The sequence below is a fragment of the Betta splendens genome, chromosome 7, assembly GCF_900634795.4.
Source record: "Betta splendens chromosome 7, fBetSpl5.4, whole genome shotgun sequence".
Classification (NCBI taxonomy): Eukaryota; Metazoa; Chordata; class Actinopteri; order Anabantiformes; family Osphronemidae; genus Betta; species Betta splendens.
Window position 1 is genome coordinate 16,622,006 of NC_040887.2, and position 22,643 is coordinate 16,644,648.

Consider the following 22,643-nt stretch of genomic DNA (forward strand, 5'->3'; position numbering starts at 1 on the left):
CACCGACTGGATGTCTGTTAAAGACCGTCTGAAGCCACACTCGGACCAAAGTCATAGTTTTTCAGCTGCTGTGATCAGCAATGCTTAGCAGCAGGGCGCCCTAGGCGAGATCATGTTTTTGGACCCTCGGGACAATGAGACATGAGACAAAGTAGAGTCTCAAACATTGTAGTTTACTTTGGTTCCACCAGGGGGGAGGAAAGCGTTTCTGTGACATCAGTACGTCGTGACAATGGCAATTAACTATCAATTCTCACAAACATAATGATGTTACTGAAGGCAGGCGTGACCGGGGTCTCTGCAACGCTCTACATTTTCTGGATCATGACCTGGAATTTACCTGTAGGGAAAAATAAACTGTGTTGTTGTGTTGTGACCTGCAAGAACACTTTTACGCGCTTAGGTGTCACCACATCCAACAGACGCCGTGAGCACTGTGCGTCTCTGTGCTGTGCATCTTACACGCAGGCATGACGGACACCTCTGCAGTCACGATGCTCTTCACTCCCAGGCCGCACAGCGCTCCTCTCACCAGGCCACAGGTGAAAGCCAGGTACTACGGACACAAGCAGTCATGTGATCAACACGCTGAAACTCAGTGACCTGCTCACAGTGAAATAAAAATGAATTCAACTGCATCAGAACAAGGTAGAAACTGTACAAAACGTTCTCAGCTCTCTTCGATAAGTGAGAACCGGATGCTGGTGAGAGGAAGGAGCGAGTGTTTGAAGGGATGAGGAGCCTGTCACCTTTGGGGAGAGTTCCAGGTACTGCTTCCCTGCTGACAGCTGGGCCAGTAACCGGAAGGCGTTGTCCTGGAGAACGTATATGCCCTGGAACACACACCAACAGGAGCCGCTGACTTCTCCGTTTGTGGCAGAGTCAGTGACGGTCTGACCAGTGTTACCTGGTGATTGGTCCGCAGGTTGTCAATTTGCTTCTTGAACACGCAGGTCCAAAAGTCTTTACAGATAAACTTCATGACGTCCAGTTCGTCTTTAAACCGAGCTGTGTCCTTTGTTAGTCTAGGAACATATGAAGATGTTTATTGTAATACTGAATAACGGAAGTGTCACCAAAATCAAGGCAGTGATGACCTTGTAACCAAATCTGCTGTTCACACTATATGGTCAAAACCGTTTAATTGCAATTTTACATGAATGCTTTGGCATCAATTAGATTAAATAACAATCAAATATTTCCCGCTACTTACTTTATGCATGAATACATGCCAGTAAAGGTCGAACGCATTAATATGTTTGTTATTGATATCTTCAAATGACGTCATTAGTACAGGCAGAATGACAACACTGACGTGGGAAGTGATTGACAGAGTGACGTCACGTGGGTGTGTACGGATTTTAGTGAAACAGCAGATAACTACACATTTGTTAGTTAAGCGTGGCGTGTTTTCAGAGACTAAACATTTAAAAAGAGACTAAATGTGTAAATATGTTACAAGCGCTACCTCTCCAACAGCCCTTGGCCCACTCGGAAGCCCATGCTCTCCAGCTTGGTGACATTCCTTCCTTGTTCCTGAACATAACAGAGGAGTGATGAAGCAGAGACTGAGTCTGAGTCTGACGGAGTCCTACCGCGTCTTACCGCGTCTCCGCCGTCCGCTGCCTTGTAAATGTACTGCAGCAGTTCGTAGTGTAAGAGCTGGAAAGGAGCCTCGTCCGCCATCGTCCTGCCTTTGGATCCTGCTTCACACCGGCCCCGACATCGTCTCACTACTGACAGCAAAGTGTTAACCCAAACCAGTTGAACCCTTTCAGACAGCAGCGCTCTTTGTCGCTTCCTGTTTACCGGCGAACGGTGCCGAGCGGTGCCGAACGGAGCTAACAGGTCCAACAGCGCCGCCTGTTGGCTCGGAGTTGACAGTTTTTATTGATTGCTTTACAGTTTGTGTCTATTGCTTACACACTTTTTGCAAAATGTGACCAGCTATGTCAAAACTCTACGCACAAGCCAATCAGACAATGGCACTTCGAAAATTTTGCAACAAAAGCATACACACAAGCTCCATTTAAATTACTCTTTCATATCACCAGCAACACACTGAGGGGTTTGATATAAAACACAGTCTTTGCGTCACAAAAAAAATCTTAAATAAAGCAACAAAATGTGTGTGTGTGTGTGTGTGTGTGTGTGTGTGTGTGTGTGTGTGTGTGTGTGTGTGTGTGTGTGTGTGTTTGTGTGTGTGGTGCAAAGCAATCAATAAAAACAGGGTCCTACAGTTCCTAGCAGTCTAAATGGAGCTGTATATGCAAAGTGGGTGGTGGAGACGTAAGACATGAGAAGACATGAGACGTGTGGAGGCTGAGCTGTAGACAACGCCACCAAGTCAAATAGAGAGCAGAAGATGTGGGTGAACGAGGATTCCTCATGAAAAAAGACTAAGCCAGTTGCAGTTTGATTGGACCTTTGTGTGTGTTTCAAGCCAAACACTCAGATACACAAACCCAAATCAGAATCATTGGATGCATCAGTTGTGGTAGGTTTCTAATAGAAACCAAACTTTTGGTTTTATTTGTGTTGCACTACAGAAACTTAAAGGTCAGTCTGCTTCTGTTTTTCATAGCTGCTTATGAATTTAGTCATCAAGTCCCACATGTGGAGACAAACCATCCATAATTAGATCTTCATCTCTAAAGTGTCTTAAAGCTGTGATTCTTGAACTTTTGAAGTTGCTAGAAATAAAGTTGGTTGTGATTGGTTTGGACCCACTGGTATCAGAGTTTAACTGAGTAACCACGTTTTCAGAGCCTGTCCTGAAACTACGCTGATTAAAACCTGAATGAAAATATTTTAATAAGATCATCTTGTTTATTGACCCACTACAAACCTGAAATACATTTCCATTAACCTCAGAATTTCTGTTTAATTCAAAGTAAATAAACGTCATATTTCTTATGAGAGATGCAGAATGAAAAATAATCTAAAAATTAATTACAAATAAATCAATGTCCTTTAGAAATCGTGCTCACACACTCCTACTGCATCAACAGTGCCCAGCATAATCCCATAATGTACATTACCCTTCACTGTGAGTCCTTTTATGTGACATGTTGGATGTCATTTATGAAGCAGACATGAAACACGTTAGTGCAGGTTTGATGAATTCAACAGTGTGAAAGTCTGTGGTTTTGTTTTGTGTCAGTAAGTCGTGCACAGAAAAAAGAATTTTCCTTTTATAGGACATAGACACACTTAAAAATACTACAAGACAAATACATAGGTCACTGTAATGACTCACTGACACTGTACAGACACCATGCGGTGTTATTACACTGTAACAACTAACTTGGATCACAAGAACGGAAAAGGTTTTCAAAGGTCAGAGCCGGTGTGTTTGTGAAAGTTGATACCATGTGGGAGGAGACGTCTGACCTTTGACCTGACACAACACTCAGTCAGACCAAAGACACAACCGTTTAGTCTTTATTCATTTGAAATTACAAACCAAGTTTGTGTACAGAAACACATTAAACAAGTCATTAAAACATGAAAAGACGTATCAAAGGTTTGGTTGTCGAGTAGAACCCGGCAGGTGGATGCCATCAGCTGATCCTCAGGGCTCCTCTGGACAGTAATGAGAGTAAGACGTGAGCCACTTTACAGGACAGTCCCTGGAATGACACAGTCGGTGCACATAAAGCTCCAGCGGCTGCAGATGTTTCCCCCCTGTTCTAAAACCACCTCTGGCCTCAGACCTTCGTACCTGTGGTACTTCTGTCCTTTTCTCCGCTGATACTCGGCTTCATCCACCGTCCAAACGGCTCCTTTTCCTCCTTCCACTCGTACAAAACACTTGTGTAGGCTGAGATTGTGACGCACTGCATTCTGGGTAAAGGAAACATTACAAGATTTTAAATTTTACCATATGAAACCAATGTGGCCTAAAACACACAGATTCACTATTCATTTCCATCCAATGTACATTTGAAAACTGAGTGTTTGAATAGAAAAACGGTAATATACAAATATGATTTCCTTTTTTTGTCCATTTTCCACCAACAGAAAAAACGCTAAAAGGAGAACAAGGTGCTGAGGAGCTGGTCAAACCTTCCAAGTGGCTGTGTTGTGTCTGAAGTAGAAGAACATGGTGGTGAACCAGTTGTAGATCTCATTCAGAGTTCGTTGTTTGTCTGGAGACTCCAGGATGGACTGGAAAGCAACGCAGTGGGAATCACTATTGTAAGAGCCCATTTTAAACATGCTGGACTTTGTTTAGTCCTACTCTTGTTTTTGTATGACAGTAAAGGGGCCATTAACATTAACAAAGGAATAACTTTAATCCAAAGCAACCACATTGCTTTTTATATGTTTATAGGAACTCACCCATCTTATCAGGTAGGCGTAGGTGTACGGAGGCCGGATGTTGTTGTATTTGTAGTATTCAACAGTAGAAACCAAATCTGTAAAAACAATAATAATAAGAATGAAATGTTTAAGATTATTGGTTTCATAATTAACCAGACTCCTACAAACACAAAGTAAGACCAGTGAGAACCCTGCTGAGCCAGCGTCACTACAAAGCTGACTGAAGCACACGTCCAGCTGTTGGACACGTGGCTCCACCAGCTCCAGGTGAGTCATAAAGCGAGAAACTGTGTCTCTGGCATCAACGTGTCCAGAGGCCCAGAACAGCTTGGTTACTTGTGAGAAGGTGGGCAGAGCCGGCAGCGCGGTAGCTCTGCTGGAACGACTCGTCCATACGTTTGGTGTCCCAGTGCTGCCCTCGGTCCCCGTCTGACAGCTGAGGCTGGGCAGCGAAGAGGGGGAAGCTGCACGGCCACTCAGGACTCGCCTTCTGCACGTGACAAGCAAACTCTTAGTTTGGTTCTTACCATCAGGAATCGCCGTCCGGTCGGCGGCTACGTACCAGGTCAGTGTGTTTGTGGTCAAAGAGGTGCAGGTGAAGCTGCATTGCCACCAGTTTCTGTTTTTCCAGAGTGAGCTGAAAAACACAGTGGAGTTGAATTTCTCATTCAGACTCAGAGCAACACGGAGCTTCATTGATGCGGTTGTTGCTGTGGAGGAGCTGTTTGTGTGGTAGTAGTATATGAAGTACTAAGTAGAACTGTAAAGGAACGGTGATGTACCAATTTGAGGAACTCATTTTATTGAAGGTCAGAGTTCAGCTATTGATGTCATTCAACATACTGTATGATACTTTTTTTGATGGATTCCTCCAAAACTATACAGTAAAATAGGTTCATATTTGCAGTGGTAGTAGTAGGATGATGATGTACCAATATGAGGAAATGTAAGAATACAGAGTCCTCTTTATTTTTACATTTATATTGTAACTGAAATCAACAGAAAAATGCTGAATCAACAAATGACACGCAAAGCAACACATGTGATATTACACTCATTATCAGCTGTAACCTTAGCTAATACATGTATGTGCACATCGTTATTTCGTATTACAGCTTTCAGTTCTTTTCCAATAGTCACAAACACACTCATACTATCCAGAAACTATCCAAGGCCCAAGCGTTTTAGAGCACGTTTAAACATACACAAAAACAGCTTATCACCTTGTCACTAGCTTACTTTGACAAACAGAGAAAGATGTACTATTAAACAAGGAGCGGCGAGAGCGCTCACTCGAAATATTTACCAGGGAAACGCAAAGTGCAGAACTCTCACTCCGACAGGTTTTCAAAAATAATACCTTTCAACACTTTTTATTACTATGTTTTTTTATTAATGTTTTTATCGGTCGCTTTGATGCAGCCGTCCAATGAAACAACACCTCTCCCTAATAGTTCAGCTCCATTGTCAAAATTGCACGTTTTGTTTCCAGAAGGCCCTAACCGCATCAAAACACTTGAAATATGCAGCAAAAACTCATTTTGCCTCCAAACAGTACAATTTGCAATCAAGTATATGAACACGGCCATTCAGTCATAACAGTGGACAGCAAAATACAAACCACTGATCTCAGTGTAAATCAGTGCATCATTGATTGTGATTGTAGCCTGTTGCTATAAGTTGTTTTCTTTTTACTTTATATAAAATTTACCTTTCATGCAAAGAATTTGATCCAGATGAAGAAATGCGTTGATTTACTGAATCCATGACATTCATTTTTTAAACTGTGGCAGAAAACTGAATTATTAATAATATCTTACTGATTTCTAATAGTTTCTAATAGGTTTTCCTTTGGACACCAAATCGGAAACAATGGAGTTTAGACTGTTTGAATGACATCAGTGTTAACTGTTTTGCAAAAGGAAGAAGAAATTGTTCCAATTCAATGAGAACGGGTTTGCACATTTGCTACATGTGTTTGGTGCTCTGCTGGAATAGTGAAAATTAAAATAAGTAGAACCTAGTAATGCAAAACAGGTCAAAGCGGCAGATAAAACTGTAACGAGTGACAGGCGACGTGTGTGAGTGTGTGTGCGTGTGTGTGCGTGTGCGTGTGTGTGTGTGTGTGTGTGTGTGTGTGTGTGTGTGTGCGTGCGTGTGTGTGGTTATTGGATCCCCAGTTCAGCTGTTGTGGCTTTTACCTATGAATGACCTAGGTTGACCTTTATTACTGGAGACAAAAGGCCGACCTGTGCAGAGGTGGGTTCATCCTGGGTCTGTGGATGCTGGTTAACTGGCTTCTGGACCGGACGACCAACAATAGGGAGCGTGTTATCCTCTGTCAGGCGTTTCACTTCAACCTTTCTTAAGTTACTAGTAGTGAGTCATTTTGATATTGACGGTTGTCGAAGTGTGTCTGGTTTGGGATCCACAGGATTTGGTCTCTACTTTTTGTGGATTATGTTTAATTATTAATTGAGATTACTGGGAAGGGTTAGGATTCTTGTCTACGGTGTCAAGGATCTGGCTCCTTATTTATGTTTTAGTTCTAGTTCTGATTTTATTTTTTCACTTCCCATTTAGTTCACCTACTGCAATCAATCAGTCATCAGTTGCTCTTCGTGACATACGGTCACGAATGAAAAGATAAGGTGTCAGACCATCTGAGATGAAGAGCCAATTCCCTTTAGATGAGCATGCACAGACGCCTCGTGTTCCAGGCTCGGCCCACTGGGAGGAGGCAGAGGACGACCCAGCTCACACTGGAGCAACTCTCCATCCCACCTGGCCTGGTTGTCTGCTCAGACTGCTCCTCTAATGCTCACCTGACTCTCCATACGCTGAACTATGTCCTGCTGCAGCCTCCACTGGGCAATGCTCCTGTCCCCGTGACTGTGTTCAGAATGCAGATGCCTGGAAAGTAAATAAAAGGAAGCTGAGAAGCGGCCTTTTCATTTAATGGCTCTCGTCCCATCTAACATTCCTGCCATGACTGGAGGTTCAAATAGTGCACATTTTAGTTTCATTTGTGACAGTAAAACAGATGTTCATCATGTAGAACAGCGTCCTGAAAAGTGACTCACTTTAGGAAACTAGGAAAGTCTTTAAGCACAGCCTCACAGCCAGGCCAGCGGCAGAGCCCACTCATAAACAGGACACTCATGCCTTCGGGAATGGTCCTGAAGATAAAGCACAGATGTCACATCACATGTTTCTGCAGAATCCACAGAGAATTCTCAAAACTTAAAGGTTCATTTCTGTGGTGCTTTCAGAGTCTGTCAAGTGAAACCAGCCTCCACGGAGCCACAGCTGGTCTATTTCCACAGGCAGCAGTATGTGAGTTACCCTTCATGAAGCCGGGCCTCCATGGAGCCGTGCTTGGCCCCGGATCTTGTCAAGGACAGCAAGTTAGAGGCTGTTTGTGAGCAAGCCTGGTGGGGGCACCGGACATCCACCTCCTCTTTACAGGCAGCAGCACTGGCCTCTGGAGAAAGAAGGCGTTTGGTGCTTTAACCTGTCAGAGCTACCTGCACCAAAGTCATGGCGGAGGGGACGCCATACGTTACCATGCTGCCGTCTGGATGCCGTGTAGGAGACTTGGCGCAGGACTGACGGTCTCTGCTGTTTCTGCTTGGCTCCCCCCACAAGGCTCCAACACTGAAGGAGGAAACAGCAGCAACAGGCCTTGAGGATCCAGGATGGAGCCATTAAATGCTTCAGCCAGGACTCAACCACCGTAGCAGATGAGGCTATGTTACACTTTTACAAAGTTTTAATTTTAGGATTTAGTAATTGGGGATAAGTCGATCAATGACAGTAAGTTAAATGTAAGTTATGAAGTCATTGTTTACAACAGAATAAATTACCACGAACAAATTGAAATCAGAAAAAAGTTCAGTAATCCTCTAATTCTACCTGTACAATAATGTGTTATAACCATCCGAACAGTGTTTCCACCTGCACCAACACAGGAAAACCTCCCGCGTGTGTTTAGGAAGTGGTGAAGCTCGTTCCGTGGGCCGAGTGATGTCATGTACCTGGCTTCCTGCTGCAGGCAGCGACACCTCGCTGTGCTGAGGAGGAGCGCGCACGTTGTCCTCGCTGGACGTCTCTGGCATCTTGTCAGTGACAGAAGAGACTTTAAGGGCTTGGAGCAGGTGCCTGCATCAAATACAAAGAGCATCAGCAGCAGTTCAGGTGTTGCCTTCCTTCTGCAGCTCACAGCTTTCCTCCGTCAGGTGTCAGGAGAAGCTGCGGCAGCATTTACTGAGGCCCAGCCAAATATTCAGTGTGAAAACATGCATAGAAGCTGTGGTTGCTCACAACAGGTGCTGTGACACATCCACAACCACACACACACACACACACACACACACACACACACACACACACACACCTACACACACCTACACACACACACACACACACACACACACACACACACACACACACACACACACACACACACACACACACACCTACACACACCTACACACACACACACACACACACACACACACACACACACACACACTCTACTCTTGCAGCACCCTGACACCTGATCACCTGCAGCCACTGACATCTGGATGCCCTTTTTTCCTGTTTCTGCAGGAATCAGCTGTTGATTTCTGCATTTCTCCTTGGTTTAACACAAGCTCCTGCGTCATGGCTATGTGTTGGTTTTGATGACACTATCTCATCACATCAACCATCGTAAGCTCACGTGAAAGCTTTGCAAAAGGAAATTAGTGAAGAGATGAAAAGGGAGCCTTTCTGCTGCTTATCTCTCAGTCACATCAGTGTTTTCTTCCAGGTTGTAGGAAAACGTGTAATTCTACGATAAACCAAGCAGCCATGTGTCTTATGCAAATGCACACCCACAGAATTCAGTAGAAAGTGAGAGCAGGCATCATAGTTGTGGCTTCTCGCAGCCGTGTCTCATTCTGGTTTTCCTTCAACCTTCACCAAAACCAAGCGTGTCAAAGTGAGGAGAAATTTAGTCACAAGCTGCAAACTCCGCGTCAAAAACCGTGTTTGCTTATTTGTGAGTCAACATCCACCGAGAGGCTGGAGCCGTTTCCTGCTGTGATGCTGTAATCAGTCACAAACTAGTACGACCACATGCTGCACATGACAGTGATACGGAACATGAGGCCGTGCGCTCAGCAGGACGCCAGATGCTGAAGTGTGAAATATACTTCTTCAGGTTGCGTTTGGATGTTTTACAGCCCACAAAGCAAACGTGTGGTTGTGCACAGCCCCGTTTCCTGACGTCTGCTGAAAAGATGGCTGCAGCGTTCAGCGCTTGCTGAGGCAGACTCATGTTAAAGTTCTGGACTGATGGATTCTAGTGCATATGATATAAAATGCCAGACGGGGACAAATGAGTCATCATTGATGCAAAATGGAAGTTAGGTGTGTGGAAAGTGTGTTTAAGTTGATATTTTTTTGGAAGCACAAGACCTTTAGTTGTCAAACTGAAACTCACTTAAATTCATGTTTCTATAATGAACCAAAAAGAGAAAGAGAAACAAACTCATGGCCTTTAATCTCCCATCAGTCTGTTGTTGCTGTAAATCCTAATGCAGCTGATGATCAGGTTCTGTTTATTTGAAATGGCAGTGATAACGAAGAACATAAAAGAAACGCTGACTTCTAGAAATGACAAGACCTTCGGTGCCCAGTGGGGGGGCAGCAGCCCAGGGAAGATGAGGCCACAGTTAATAGGAACACCTTACCTCAAACTCAAAGTTTCATGACACAACACAACTGAAAAGACATTGGACTTTTTGCTCCACTTGAAAACACGTTTGCCCACATTTACTGACGACGGACAAAGGTTTATTCAACACTTTTCCTCTGAGGAAATAATGATTGTTTTCTAGTGATTGGAGCTGATAGAGCTGAGGGAGGTGATGAATCTGCTGGAGGTGATAGAGGAGAAGGGGCTGATGGAGGTGATGGGGCGTAGCACAGTACTGTCTGTGGGTGGATGCTAAAAGCAGGACTACAGGAATGTGATTAAAATGGAAACTCGGGTTCTTTGAAGTCTTAAAGTTTCACAACTAACAGTAATTTGTTTCTAAAAGCTGAACCCTTGGAACAGACAACAGACAAGTAAAAAACTACTGTTCTACAGTCTAACAACAGGTCTGGCCTGACTTTACTCAGTTCATTAAGAGTCATTGCTTTAATGATGCATTTCACTGAATGAAGCTGAATACGTGTCATGTGTCCTGAAACTTAAACTTTCAAACCTTCATGTAAAATGTCAGAGTGTGATAATCTGCCACATTCATAGATTCTAACCTTATTAGGAGCATATTTCCCGATTGGTGCTGCTATGGTGGCTGTGGTCAAAGCTACTGGACCATGTAGAACTAGAGGCCAAGATCCAATCAGTAAATAGTAGCTAAATACGCCTGCAGGAAGCCACAGATGATCTTCTCTAAGCTGCAGAGTCTAGTTTCTGTCCTCGTCCTGTCAGATCTTGACTGCACTCGATACAATAGATTGCGTTCTATCACAGAGTGGACCACTGTAACTCCGTGCTCCAGTGACTCTTTAAAAGCTGCAGCCTGACTGTACTCAGGAACAGATCACATTTCTCCTCCATCACATTCTCTGCCTCTCCTCACCTACAAAGCTCCTAATGATCAGTTCCATCTTTTCAAAGCTACTCATGCTTCTCTCTCTGAGCTGGTCTACTGGTGGTTATAGAGGTTCTGCATGTAGGCCAAGCCCCCCTGTGGAACCAGCTTCAGGTCAGGTTCTACAAAGGCTTAGAACCTTCCTTCTAGTTACAGGTGTTACTATGAAGCTCCTTAGTAAAGCTGCTACAGACTCAGACACTGGGCGTCCTTCATACACTGAGCTGTTCTGGGTTCTATTCGTGTCCTCCATCACTACTGTAACAGTAGTTCTACATGTGACTCTGATTCTCCTGTAGTTCTCCTCTGTCCTCATCTAGAGAAATCACCAGACTCTCGGCTGTGTGTCTGGTTCAACCGTTCTATGTCTGTTGTTGTTGTTGCTCTTTTCTCTCTTTCACATCATCCAGTTGTGGCAGATGTTTGTCCACTCGGAACCTTGTTCTCCTGAATGTTTCGTCCTCTACATTCATACAGTATAAGAAAGTTTTTCTCCACTGTTGCTATTCAGAATATTACATATGTGTGTGTGTGTGTGTGTGTGTGTGTGTGTGTGTGTGTGTGTGTGTGTGTGTGTGTGTGTGTGTGTGTGTGTGTGTAGATAGAGATACAAACACACACACACACACACACACAAACAAACAAACACACATATATATATATACATATAAATTACAATTTATTAATAAAAGTTTTCTTTAGTCAGGTCTTAGACCTTGTAAAGTGCCTTGATAATGCTTTAAGATAATTTTTGTTGTGAAATGGAGCTAAAGAAATGAAACTGAGGTGAGTTAAATAATAACTATTAATAACTATTTTACATTTAAAATTTACATAAAAAAACAGTAAGTGAAACTGGAGCAACACACGTGAGCTTTGATTCTAAGCAGCCTCAGCGACGTGACGTTGAGTTTTCAGGTTTCGTTTTTTTACTTGATACAATACTTTGATAAGAATCTGTTTAAATAAAGTCTAAAATGCCTGAAACGTGTTACGAAGCACATGGGAGCTGTGGCTCCTGCTGCATGAAACCACGGATCAGATCAGAATCAGGAGAGGCGCAGAGACTTTACCACCAGGCCAGGGCCTGCAACGCATCAGAACTGGTCTCGGCCCAGTTCAGTGCTCCCGAACATGAGATGAAGGCAACGAGCTCGGTTCTTACCGTGTCAGCTGGCTGCAGAACCTCCTGCCTGTCTTTGGCTTCCTTCTCTCAGGCGACAAGATGATGCAGAGGGGGAGTTATTCCACAGGAAATAAGCAACAGCAACTAAATGTTCAAGAAAAGTCAAAAAGTAAAAGCTCTGAAGATGAAGGCAGAGAATAAAAACAGCTGGAAAAGCTCAGCATCGGTATATTTAACAGGAGGCGAGCATTAATATTTAAATTCAATTTTATATATTAATAGTTTTCCTCCTATTTCATCATCTCTATTAAAGACGTTTCTAAAAGCTGACGCTGACACTAAGGTGAAGGTAAACACTCACCAGACGAAGGGGTCGCTCAGTAAAGTTCCGACGGAGCCACTCAGTATTTATTCATGACGCCGGAGGACGGATCCAGGTCATCATCAAATCAAAACACAGCGACACCTTCGTGGCAGAGATCTGACGGCTGCTCATCACCTGAGCAATATCTGCACATGCTGATGCTGCCTACAGGGTCTGAGGCGTTCACACGTTGGTCTTGAAGCTGCTGCCCTGCTTCATTTTCTCCCAGTTACAGTGAATCGGCTAAAGCTGCAGACACTGTGGGAGACCTTCATCCCTGAACCATTGAACCACAGATGCACGGAGCTGCAGAGATGCATTATACGTGTTCTGATGTTTCCACATGTTTGAGGAGGGAGGGCGCGTGGAGCTCATGTCACATCTGGCCTGCTGCAGGTGATGTCTACCCACAGCAGTGGTAAAGCTGACTTCACTCATTCTGACACTGGTCACGGCCCAGTTGGATATAGAACCAACAACAGCTCTTGGTGAAGCTCGCGCTGTGTTTACTGTACAGGGCAATCGTAAATCGATATTAAAGAAAGTAAACTTTGTTTAATATTGTGAACTTTAACCTAGTTATTTACAGTAAGTGAAAGGAACTGGCTTCATTCCTGTGTCGTCACTTGTTGCTGTGGTTCCTCTGTGTGAATGTCGACAATGTGAGAAAGGCTCTGATGACTCTATTCTCAGATCATACAAGATGATGAGGCGTCAATGTAGTTTTTGAATTGTGCTGACAAACTTCTGGGAGCCTGCATGTGTACTGTAAGTGATGATGCCTCTGTGATTCAGAGTGAGAATCATATTGTCGATGTGTGTGATTCACTCCTTCCCCCGTCCCTGGATGCGAGCGAAACTAACGCTGAGTAGTTTTTCATCAAGGTTTGATTGGAGCGGCGACGTGGCATTTTACAGTGAAAGTCCTGAATTCTGAATGTGAGATGAAACAGAGTGTTAATGGATCTGGTCACTGATCTGGTTTACTTTGTTCACTTCGTTACATTGGAGGTTGTCATGAGTGAACCAGTGGCTCCACAGTCAACATATTCAGGGTTCAAACATCTCTGAGCTGTGATTAGAACATATGCATTCACTCACATCAGCTGCTCAATGAGGAAACGTTTTGGCTTGTTCCTGAATTCACCTCACTGCTGTTCATTTAAAACCACCACTCCAACAGAAGCAAATTTAAAAACCTACAAATATGAAGCCATGAAAACAAAGGAGTTGAAAGTGTTAGAAGAATTAGCTTTTTAATTTGTTTGTATGTAAATTAGTTTCATTTTATCACATTTAACGTGGTGAAGAACCAATAATTGTTCCCTCGATTATGTGTGTTTGTGGAGATACTGATGGATTAGAAGCAATAGCAGTTAGTGAGTCTGTCGCAGCTGTGTCTGTAGTTGACCAGAGCTCATGTGACATGTGAGCGCTTCATTTCCTTCTCTTTACAAAGGTCACTAAGGACCGAACCATGAAGCACTTGGTATCTTGATTCCAGTGATGCCCCTCAATGGTTTCAGTAGATTTATAGAGCTCAGGACCCACCAATTTCACCGTTTTCTTCCAACATTTAAACCCAACGTTTCCGGGCCAAGTTGACCCTGAACATTTTGTTACAGATTCAAACTCTTCGGAAATATTATTTCCTGGTGTCAAAGTGATTGTTCTGCGTAAACTCATCATCTCAGTCATTTTCAGTATCAACAACCTCAGATGGAGGAAGCATTAACTGCTGCGAGCGGGGGGAAAGCCCAGTTACATGCCGAATGACATTCTAACAGGTGTAAACAGCTCGTTCTGAGGTTCTTTTTTGTCTTGTCAAAGGTTATCTCACCTAACAGAATGCCACCGAGGCGCAGCGGAAGCTCAGGCTTCATCTTCTTTCTACATTTGGTCTTTATTATTGACCTTATTAGGTAGTGTCTGTTCAGGGCCTCATCGCTCATGTGGCCCCTTTTCGTGCACCAACTCTTTCTGTGCAACTTTATTTTTCAACAGTTACAACAGCTTTAAATGAAAATGCATCACATGTAGAAAAGGCTCAAACACATCGGCTGGAGGAACTTTACATTATATCTCATTCATTTAATTCTCACCGTCTAAAGGATAAAGTCACACTTTCCTTAATGTTGGCTTGTTTCCATCCAGTAACGCTCTGCTCACCCTGAATTAAAACCTGTTACCAGACAGAGAACAGCAATGCCGAGTCGCAGCTGGACAGAAAATGTCACAGGCTGCTGGAGGTGAGGACAACAATGAGTCTGAATCCTCCATTTGATACATACACTAGCTTTTATTGCATGTCCAGGTAATAGAGGAACGAGTTCAAGAAGATCACAAAAGAGGTAGAAAACAACTAAAGCCAACATCTTTCAGAACAAAATGACGTCTAATCCATCACAACCCTCATAAAACCAGATCACAGGATTTGGAACAGGAAGCATGGAAAACAGACAAAGGGCCGGTGAGGTGAGTGTGGCGAGGGACACAGGAAGTGGGAGTGGCTGGACACTAGGGGGCGTGGCTGGAGGCATAGACCTGGTATCAGTCAATTTTCTCCTCACTTCATTAAAATATGAACTAATTAAAACAGTTCTCCAGACCTAAAGGCCACAGACAAATAAAAGTACTGACTGATTAAAAACATTTAAAATACCGAGTAGTTTTGTTTCATTCAGGTTCCACTGAGACTCTCTAAGATGTTACTGTCATCCATACTGTGGCCTTTGGGTTGAATGTGGCCTGTGGTGCGATGTCGCCACTGCTTCACCAGCCCTCCTCTCACTCACCTCCATCTTCCTCCAAACAGCTGTACTCTATGTGGTCAATGGAATGCTCAGGTTCTGAGCTGAGCAGTAGAATAAAACAGGATAGACTAGAACAAAAGAGAACAGCATGGGGGCGGGGTCTCGCTGCTGAACATATACTCTTTATGTTCCACATAATGTGCTGCGTCAGTTTAGGTGGTTTTCAAAGTGTTTCATTTGAATAAATGAATCACGGAAACATGAGATAAAATCAAGTTCATTTGCATTTGTTACTTCACGTTTTGTCATTTAAACGTGTTGCTAACGATGCATAGTCAGTTTCTAGTTCATGTGTGCACTTTTACCATGATTATTTCTAAACAATCAACCCGCTGCTTAGATTCGTTGATGTTTGCTTCAGTGACATACGATCTGGCAGCTTCTCGTGCTGAAGTGGACCAGAGGGAACCAGGACCACAGCTCAGTCACTACAGCATGCGTCTACTGTATGTTGAGGAGGCCTCAGTTAGATTTGGGCCCGTGTTTAGTCCAACTTACATCCATCTGAAAGCGCCCACTGTACGAGTGGCGCCTACACTTTCTCTGAGGCCTCAGTTATTTGAAACATTTTCTGGGTCAAATTTCAGCCTGAGCAAAAACAGTTCAATGAGTCACACGTGAAAATTCCCTTTTTCGAAGCGAGCAGCCCAAACAGACCTGTGTGAAAGTGAAAATAATCAGGATGGTAGGGACGTTAGGTGTGGTGGCAGTTTGTTGCTGACCTTGTTGGAAGTGTTTTACACGAAACAAGCGGTTTAGAAAAACAAGCACATTCCACTCACGTGTAATTTAAATGCAGCACATGAAACCTGATGATTAGTGTCATTTAACCTGCTCTTAACAGCTGAGCCATAGAAAATGCTTCACCTCAGAGGAGGTCTGTTAATTTACTTCCAGGCAGTTTTCTCCAAAGTTGCATTTCAGTGACAACATGTGGTTCTAGTGAAATATTCTTTTATTGGGTACGTGTTTAATTTATTTTAAGTATTTTCGTAATTTATGTTGCTGCAGCGCCCCACGCTCACCCTCTGTGTCCGCATGTGCCCTTTTTGTCATGACTCCGGTGGGAGAGGTACAGGAGAGAGGCAAGATTTTTAGCCTGGTGTGGGTTGTGTTATATTCTTTTATCAGAATAAACTGGACGATTCTAAATCCCAGCTGCGAGTCAATACCACACAATGAATAAAACTACACAATGCACTACCCACTCTCAGCTTCGAAGTCAGGAGCATAAACAGCTACATGACCAAAAGGTGAGTTCACACAGAGGCCGCTGCCTTCACACGCAGGTGTAAATAAGATAGATGCTGAGCTCCTGTGTCATATTAAATTATTAAATGAGCTGGTTTGGAGGAGAATGAGAATGAGGCAGACCAGAACTGCTGATGCTCAGATGTTGTGCTGAGCTTCCTGCAGAGCAGACAGCTGCTGTACAGAACCATGGCAGTGCGGCCGGAACATTTACACTGGGCCAGGCCACACTATGAAGCTCATTATGTCAGCACCACTGCCAAGCTCGGCCCAGTGGGCCACAGAACCTGTACAGCCCATGAAGCTGTAGCTGCAGTGTTGACATCCACACATGCTGGGATCTGCTTCAGGGTAAATTGATGAGCTAATGATGAGAAGCGTCTGTCACTGTGTCTGACTGGATCATCGTGGTGTTTTAGACACATTCATTCCTACGTATGTTATTTTAGAAATGCTCCTCATATGCTCTGAACTCCTCAGTAACATACACAACTTGTCCTGTAGAGTCTGGTGAGCATTGAGGATAATATTTTTGTGTTTGTGTACACTTGTTTCTCCCAGTTCTAACCGCTGAACAACAGACGTTGATAGACGTTGGTTGATGATTACATGATAATCTGCTTTGACATTTGTTTTATTATTCATCATTGTTTACACCCACTGAATACTTGTCCTGTGTAAATAATAACATATATGTGCCATTTTACACAATGAGACAAAGCACTGGTCACTACTTCTACTGTCTGTTACATGGCAGATTATAGCAATTATAATTTCGTATTAAAGTGATGCTTTTGCTTTTCAAGCATCAACCCCTCAGTGCTCTGTTTCGGTGAGGGGGGGTTGGGGGGGGGGCTTGTGCCCGCAGCCATAGCAGGCTGCGTTCGCCCCTGCACTCGGTCCATTCAGGCGGGATTAAAGTCACTGCCGACAGCAGCAGGATTCGACGTTTGGATGCTGCGCGTGTCGGGTAACGTCCACTGAGGATTTTTCCACCCGCGGCTCGTCCCACGTCTCCACCTGCGTAAGATGCTCGGCCGCTAATGGGCTGCGGGACAGTATGAGATTTGGTGTCGGAGTCGTCCCGCAGCCCGACGCCGCTGGCCTGCGCTCGGTGGCGCGGCCGCCAGGTTCGGGGGCTGACGCTGGTCGGCTCCCACCGAGGATGCGTTCACTGACGCCACAGGAGGACCATAAACAATGAAGCCCCGTCGCGTTCCGTCTCTGGGTTTGGATTTTCAGCGGCACCAGCTCCCGTGGAAAACACGGAGACACGCGCTGCACAAGAAGAAGGAGGAGACGCACAGTTGTCTCCTTTAAATCGACCTGAGCACGTTTCGTCTTGGCTCATTTTCCCTTCGACGGTGCGGGACGAGCAGCTGAGCAGGTAAGCGGCACCGCCACCCTGAACGCAGCAGCGCCCTGCGGGCCGCGCCGCGCGGCGCGTGTGCGTGTGCGTGCTTTTCCGCTGGAGCTCGTGCATGGAGGTGTTCTGTTTTACAGAGCGACGCTGCTGATGATGGGGAGCGGGCCCGCATCGGGCCGTGCAGGCCGGATGCTCGGTGAGTCGCCTCCTCCCCCCGACATGGAGCCAGGGCTGCTGCTGTTGCTACCCAGTTCCTGACAGTGACTCTGGCCTCCACCACCAACCAACTTCCAGCTCCGCAAAGCTCCTCCTTCAGACGCACAGCGGCTCCGCTGCTCGTAGCTCCCGGCTGCCTTCACCCACCGGAGCTCATAAAAGCCAGAACCGAAATGTGATGTGGCCCCGCTGCCGCTGCTGCTGCTGCAGAGCGGTTCTCCGGCCTCGTACTGGATCCAGTCAATGGTTCCAGGGTGTTTCAACCTGTAACTGGTTGCTTCACCACCTTCACCCCACGCTGCTGCAGCAGCAGCGCTCTCATCCTGATGTCCAGCATTTACTGCCGTTTGCTTGACAAAGCATTTTCCCCCACGGCCCATTTTACTCTAACGCCCTAATATTTAAACATTGATCTGTTTGTGGAGCCCCCAGAGAGACGATAGCTCTGCTTTATTGTTTTACTCCAACCTCCAACAGTGTGATGATTTTCTCATCATCTTTTAAACCTTTTGACTGTTTATCCTGCCTGGAGTCAAACATCTGCAACCACTGCGTTAGAAGTGAAGCAGCCGCGTTCCAACAGGCGGCTACAAACATTAACACCTGTCTCTGTGATTATTTCCAGGCTCTTGCAGAGGATCCGGACGTGACGCGACATAATAGACAAACCCAACGAGCCCGTTCGACATGCGGCGATGTGGATGGGAGCGGTTCCGTTGAGGTGCACGGACGCAACCACGAAGACGAACGCGCAGCCGGCCGGTGGCGTGGCGGCTCCGGGGCCCGGAGCAGCGGCGGGATGGGGGGAGTGGGGGAGGCATTCGAGATGGCCAATGGAAACGAGAGCAGCCGGGGGCCCGCGGGCCCCGTGGCGGCCGCCGGGCCCCCTGCGGGCGGCCTGGTCGCGGAGAGCACCGCGCCGGCCGTGTCCACGTATATCAAGCTGGTGCTGCTGGGCCTGATCATCTGCATCAGCCTCGTTGGCAACCTGGTGGTGTCTCTGCTGGTGCTGCGGGACAGAGCCCTGCACAAGGCCCCGTATTACTTCCTGCTGGACCTGTGCCTGGCGGACACCATTCGCTCGGCCATCTGCTTCCCGTTTGTGCTGGTGTCCATCAAGAACGGCTCGGCCTGGACCTACAGCGTTCTGAGCTGCAAGGTGGTGGCCTTCATGGCGGTGCTCTTCTGCTTCCACGCCGCCTTCATGCTCTTCTGCATCAGCGTCACGCGCTACATGGCCATTGCTCACCACCGCTTCTACTCCAAGCGCATGACGTTCTGGACGTGCGTGGCCGTGGTGTGCATGGTGTGGACGCTGTCGGTGGCCATGGCCTTTCCACCCGTGTTTGACGTGGGCACCTACAAGTTCATCCGGGAGGAGGACCAGTGCATCTTCGAGCATCGCTACTTCAAGGCCAACGATACGCTGGGCTTCATGCTGATGCTGGCAGTGCTCATCCTCGCCACGCACGTCGTCTACATGAAGTTACTGCTCTTTGAGTACAAGCACCGGAAAATGAAGCCGGTCCAGATGGTACCGGCTATCAGCCAGAACTGGACCTTCCACGGGCCAGGTGCTACCGGCCAAGCTGCAGCCAACTGGATCGCCGGCTTCGGCAGGGGCCCGATGCCGCCGACTCTGCTGGGAATCCGGCAGAACTTGCACAACCAGAACCGGCGCCTCTTAGGCATGGACGAGTTCAAGGCGGAGAAGCAGCTGGGCAGGATGTTCTACGTGATCACGCTGCTCTTCTTGGTGCTCTGGTCTCCCTATATAGTGGCTTGCTATTGGAGGGTGTTTGTGAAGGCCTGCACAGTACCGCACCGGTACCTGTCCACCACCGTGTGGATGAGCTTCGCCCAAGCTGGCGTCAACCCCATTGTCTGCTTCTTCCTCAACAAAGACTTGAAGAAAGGGCTCCTCTCCCACCTACCAGCCTGCTGCAGGACTAAACCTCATTTGCCACGAGAGCCTTATTGTGTCATGTAAACAGAGGAGATGATGATGATGATGATGAGGATGTACACATTGAGAAAAGGTGTTTATGTTTGAGCTTTTTCATTGCAGGTAGTGTAAACTAGTGAAGGTAATGGTAATCAGACGGAAATGTTTTGCATGTGTCCCATCGTCCGTCCTTGTCTGCCTGGACTGCAAACACACTTAGACCCTGACGGTCACAAAACGCTTGAGTTCCTCCGCCTCTGGAGGCTGGAACGGAGAACGTTGGTTTGCTGTTACTCGTTTCAGGCTGCATTGGAAACGTTGCTAAAGCCAGATAATGTGAATGTGTAGTACCAGAGGGGAGGATACACTAAACAACAAGGACCTGTGATTAATGTTGTGGTTCTGAAGCTCCGTCCAAAGACTCCAACATCAAGGTTTTGTTATCAAAGATCAAAATAATGAAGTAGAGCCTGGAAATGATTTTACAAATCTCTACTAGAAAGAACAACTGCAGCATACGATCTTGAATACGATGCTGGTACCGGAGAAATGGTTCCAGACGCTGAATGATGTAGTGATGGAGCCCGTCCTTTTCCAGAACTGTGTGACCCAGTTCAACCGTGTGACTCGCTCGTGTGTTTGAACAGTTTCAGAGCAGCTGAGCTGAAGAGGAAGGTGAAACTAGGTTGGTCTGGTTTCACAGTGACTTACAGTGAGTGGAGACAGTTGGTTGTGGCTTTGAGTCTTTTTATTAATAACCAAACTCTAGAAAACAACCCGATCAGCTCAGTTGATAATAAACAGGTTGTTGAGTCTGAACGTACATTAAACAGGTAAATGTTGACGAAACAGCTATGTTCTACTTCCTGCTGGTTTTCCCTTTTCATTTTTTGTCTCTCCATTTTGTGATTCCTTCCAAACAACCAACACGTCATGTGGATGTTCTGTTAAGGACAGTGTAAGTGTCCAGCAGTTCTCCAGCAGCTTCCGCTGTAGGTTTACCATAACTAAGCTGACGGTGACCCATCGTCCTGTACATCTGCTTACAGACGAGGGTCCAGTGGTTGAACTGGGTCCCAGTAAAAACGTCTCGTTGCTGCTGGTTCTGGAAAAGCAGACGGCAGCTTCCTGTGGTTCTCCTTCAGAGCTGCATGCGACTGAACCTCCCTCCTTTTTCCTGAACATGTTCAAAGTTTGACAGAAGTATTTCAGACAAATAAATCAGAAAACTGCATTTTACTGACTAACGTTTGGGAGGAAGTGTCTAAAAGCTCTTAATGACCTTTCAGTTTGATTCAGATCTATACTTTGAATGTTCAGCCGGAGCCTCGTGCTCTTTTCTCCGGCGTACGTTTAAGTAGCCGAAGCTTGTTTTACATCATGTACATTCGCAGGCTGTATTATAGTGTCACTGCACTTTTAAGTGATGGGTTATGGCGCCTCTAGTTTCTGTAATGTTCTTTATGTGAAATGTTTCACCACAGAGAAACTCTGTTGTGCATCAGTTGGCGGAAGTGAAACAAACACTGCAGAGTCAATGGAAGTGAAGACGTGTGAGGAACAGAAGAAGTCTAGAGATGAGTTTTTGTCTCCACTGATATTCGGCTCTAACTGAAATTACATTGTGTTCATCATCACACTGAATGATCCTGAAACTAAATGACAGGGCACAGAGATTGTAACTGATGAGTGAATGTCTGACAGCATGACGTGGTCCCAAAGCTGAGATGGGCGAGGAAGGAGGACGCCATCGAGAACATCTGGTCTGACTTATGGCCTTACTCCATTAAAAACGTCCAAACAATGCCACAAAGAGGAGAAAAGAACAGACTTGTGCTGCAGCAGCTGTTTTCCTGTGGAGAGAAGCCTGGGAAGACGTCTGAGCTTTTATTTACAGAGGAGGAAAGTTTCAACTGTTTGCGTGAGAGACGTGACGCTGCCGATACTTCCTTATTGTTTCCCATGTGGACAGTTTTTGACACAAAGGTCTGAATGTTTTCGAACACTCACTGTAACTGTCTGTGTTACAGCTGTGGAGTTATTCTGGAGTTTTGTATATATTTATGACCAATGAAGTTAAAAATGCTTGAGATAAAGTGTTGAGACATGACCAGACGCAAACACTGACTCTGAATGTTTCATTGAGGATTTGACACATGAAGCCCAATGTTCAAACATTAGTTGATGTGGACGCATGTTGATTCACTCTAAAAGTCAGATGCTGCAGTTTCCATTAGTTCTGACTGTTTTTGTGCATGATTGGGCAATATGCTGAGCAAAAATATAGATATAAGAACAATTTATATAATCACAAGTATTTCTGTAGATCTTATTAAGGACAGGGGAAGTTACACCTCCACTGACCAGAGAACACACATTGCTGCTTCATGCACTTAAAGCATTTGTGACTGTTTCGCTCAGTTTTGCCTCTTTGATCATCCTCATTATAAGCAAACTAAATGTTCTCCATCTTTTCATCCTTGTTCCGGTGTGACCCATGTGACACCGTTTAAACATTTTGGCCTCGGGTCCACTAAGACTGAAGCTTTTAATCAGAGCCGCAGACGTGGGCAAACATAAACCGAG

The 22,643-nt window shown here is 45.5% G+C and overlaps 3 protein-coding genes and 1 long non-coding RNA gene across 5 annotated transcripts; 2 read left to right on the forward strand and 2 right to left on the reverse strand.

Annotated features, from left to right (window-relative positions):
- Positions 1-152: 152 nt before the first annotated feature.
- On the reverse strand, positions 153-1,829 carry trappc6b (trafficking protein particle complex subunit 6B). Its single transcript, XM_029157215.3, has 6 exons — positions 1,606-1,829; positions 1,469-1,536; positions 908-1,025; positions 750-833; positions 463-556; positions 153-340 (listed from the first exon to the last, which is right to left on the reverse strand). Exons 1-6 carry the CDS (start codon positions 1,684-1,686, stop codon positions 309-311), a joined length of 477 nt encoding a protein of 158 aa, XP_029013048.1. The 5' UTR covers positions 1,687-1,829; the 3' UTR covers positions 153-308.
- Positions 1,830-3,430: 1,601 nt separating this feature from the next.
- On the reverse strand, positions 3,431-12,720 carry foxp3b (forkhead box P3b). Of its 2 annotated transcripts, XM_029157581.2 has the most exons (13): positions 12,464-12,656; positions 12,142-12,246; positions 8,364-8,487; positions 7,893-7,983; positions 7,672-7,810; positions 7,410-7,505; positions 7,152-7,239; positions 4,889-4,963; positions 4,663-4,816; positions 4,345-4,421; positions 4,069-4,170; positions 3,725-3,846; positions 3,431-3,632 (listed from the first exon to the last, which is right to left on the reverse strand). In XM_029157581.2, the coding sequence occupies exons 3-13, from the start codon at positions 8,442-8,444 to the stop codon at positions 3,575-3,577; spliced, it is 1,083 nt and encodes a 360-aa protein (XP_029013414.1). In that variant the 5' UTR covers positions 8,445-8,487; positions 12,142-12,246; positions 12,464-12,656; the 3' UTR covers positions 3,431-3,574. The 2 variants fall into 2 exon arrangements, with proteins under 2 accessions (XP_029013414.1, XP_029013412.1); XM_029157579.2 differs by having other exon boundaries at positions 3,431-3,846; positions 12,464-12,720.
- On the forward strand, positions 4,751-7,268 carry LOC129604351 (uncharacterized). Its single transcript, XR_008695153.1, has 2 exons — positions 4,751-4,891; positions 6,910-7,268. It is a non-coding gene; the product is annotated as an uncharacterized LOC129604351 (long non-coding RNA).
- A 4,689-nt stretch (positions 12,721-17,409) lies between the features above and the next one.
- Positions 17,410-22,178, forward strand: gpr173 (G protein-coupled receptor 173). Its single transcript, XM_029157159.3, has 2 exons — positions 17,410-17,917; positions 18,738-22,178. Exon 2 carries the CDS (start codon positions 18,912-18,914, stop codon positions 20,100-20,102), a length of 1,191 nt encoding a protein of 396 aa, XP_029012992.1. The 5' UTR covers positions 17,410-17,917; positions 18,738-18,911; the 3' UTR covers positions 20,103-22,178.
- The last annotated feature ends 465 nt before the right edge of the window (positions 22,179-22,643 follow it).

Excerpts from the sequence above, each read along its gene's own strand:
- foxp3b (XM_029157579.2), bottom strand. The coding sequence starts at position 8,444 with ATGCCAGAGACGTCCAGCGAGGACAACGTGCGCGCTCCTCCTCAGCAC. Across the intron at positions 7,240-7,409 it reads GACTTTCCTAGTTTCCTAAA|GCATCTGCATTCTGAACACA; the intron begins GTGAGTCACTTT and ends TTTACTTTCCAG. Across the intron at positions 3,847-4,068 it reads ACAACACAGCCACTTGGAAG|AATGCAGTGCGTCACAATCT; the intron begins GTTTGACCAGCT and ends TCCTTTACCCAG.
- trappc6b (XM_029157215.3), bottom strand. The coding sequence starts at position 1,686 with ATGGCGGACGAGGCTCCTTTCCAGCTCTTACACTACGAACTGCTGCAG. Across the intron at positions 834-907 it reads ACCTGCGGACCAATCACCAG|GGCATATACGTTCTCCAGGA; the intron begins GTAACACTGGTC and ends TGTGTGTTCCAG. Across the intron at positions 341-462 it reads GGTGTCCGTCATGCCTGCGT|GTAAATTCCAGGTCATGATC; the intron begins GTAAGATGCACA and ends TTTTCCCTACAG.
- gpr173 (XM_029157159.3), top strand. The coding sequence starts at position 18,912 with ATGGGGGGAGTGGGGGAGGCATTCGAGATGGCCAATGGAAACGAGAGC.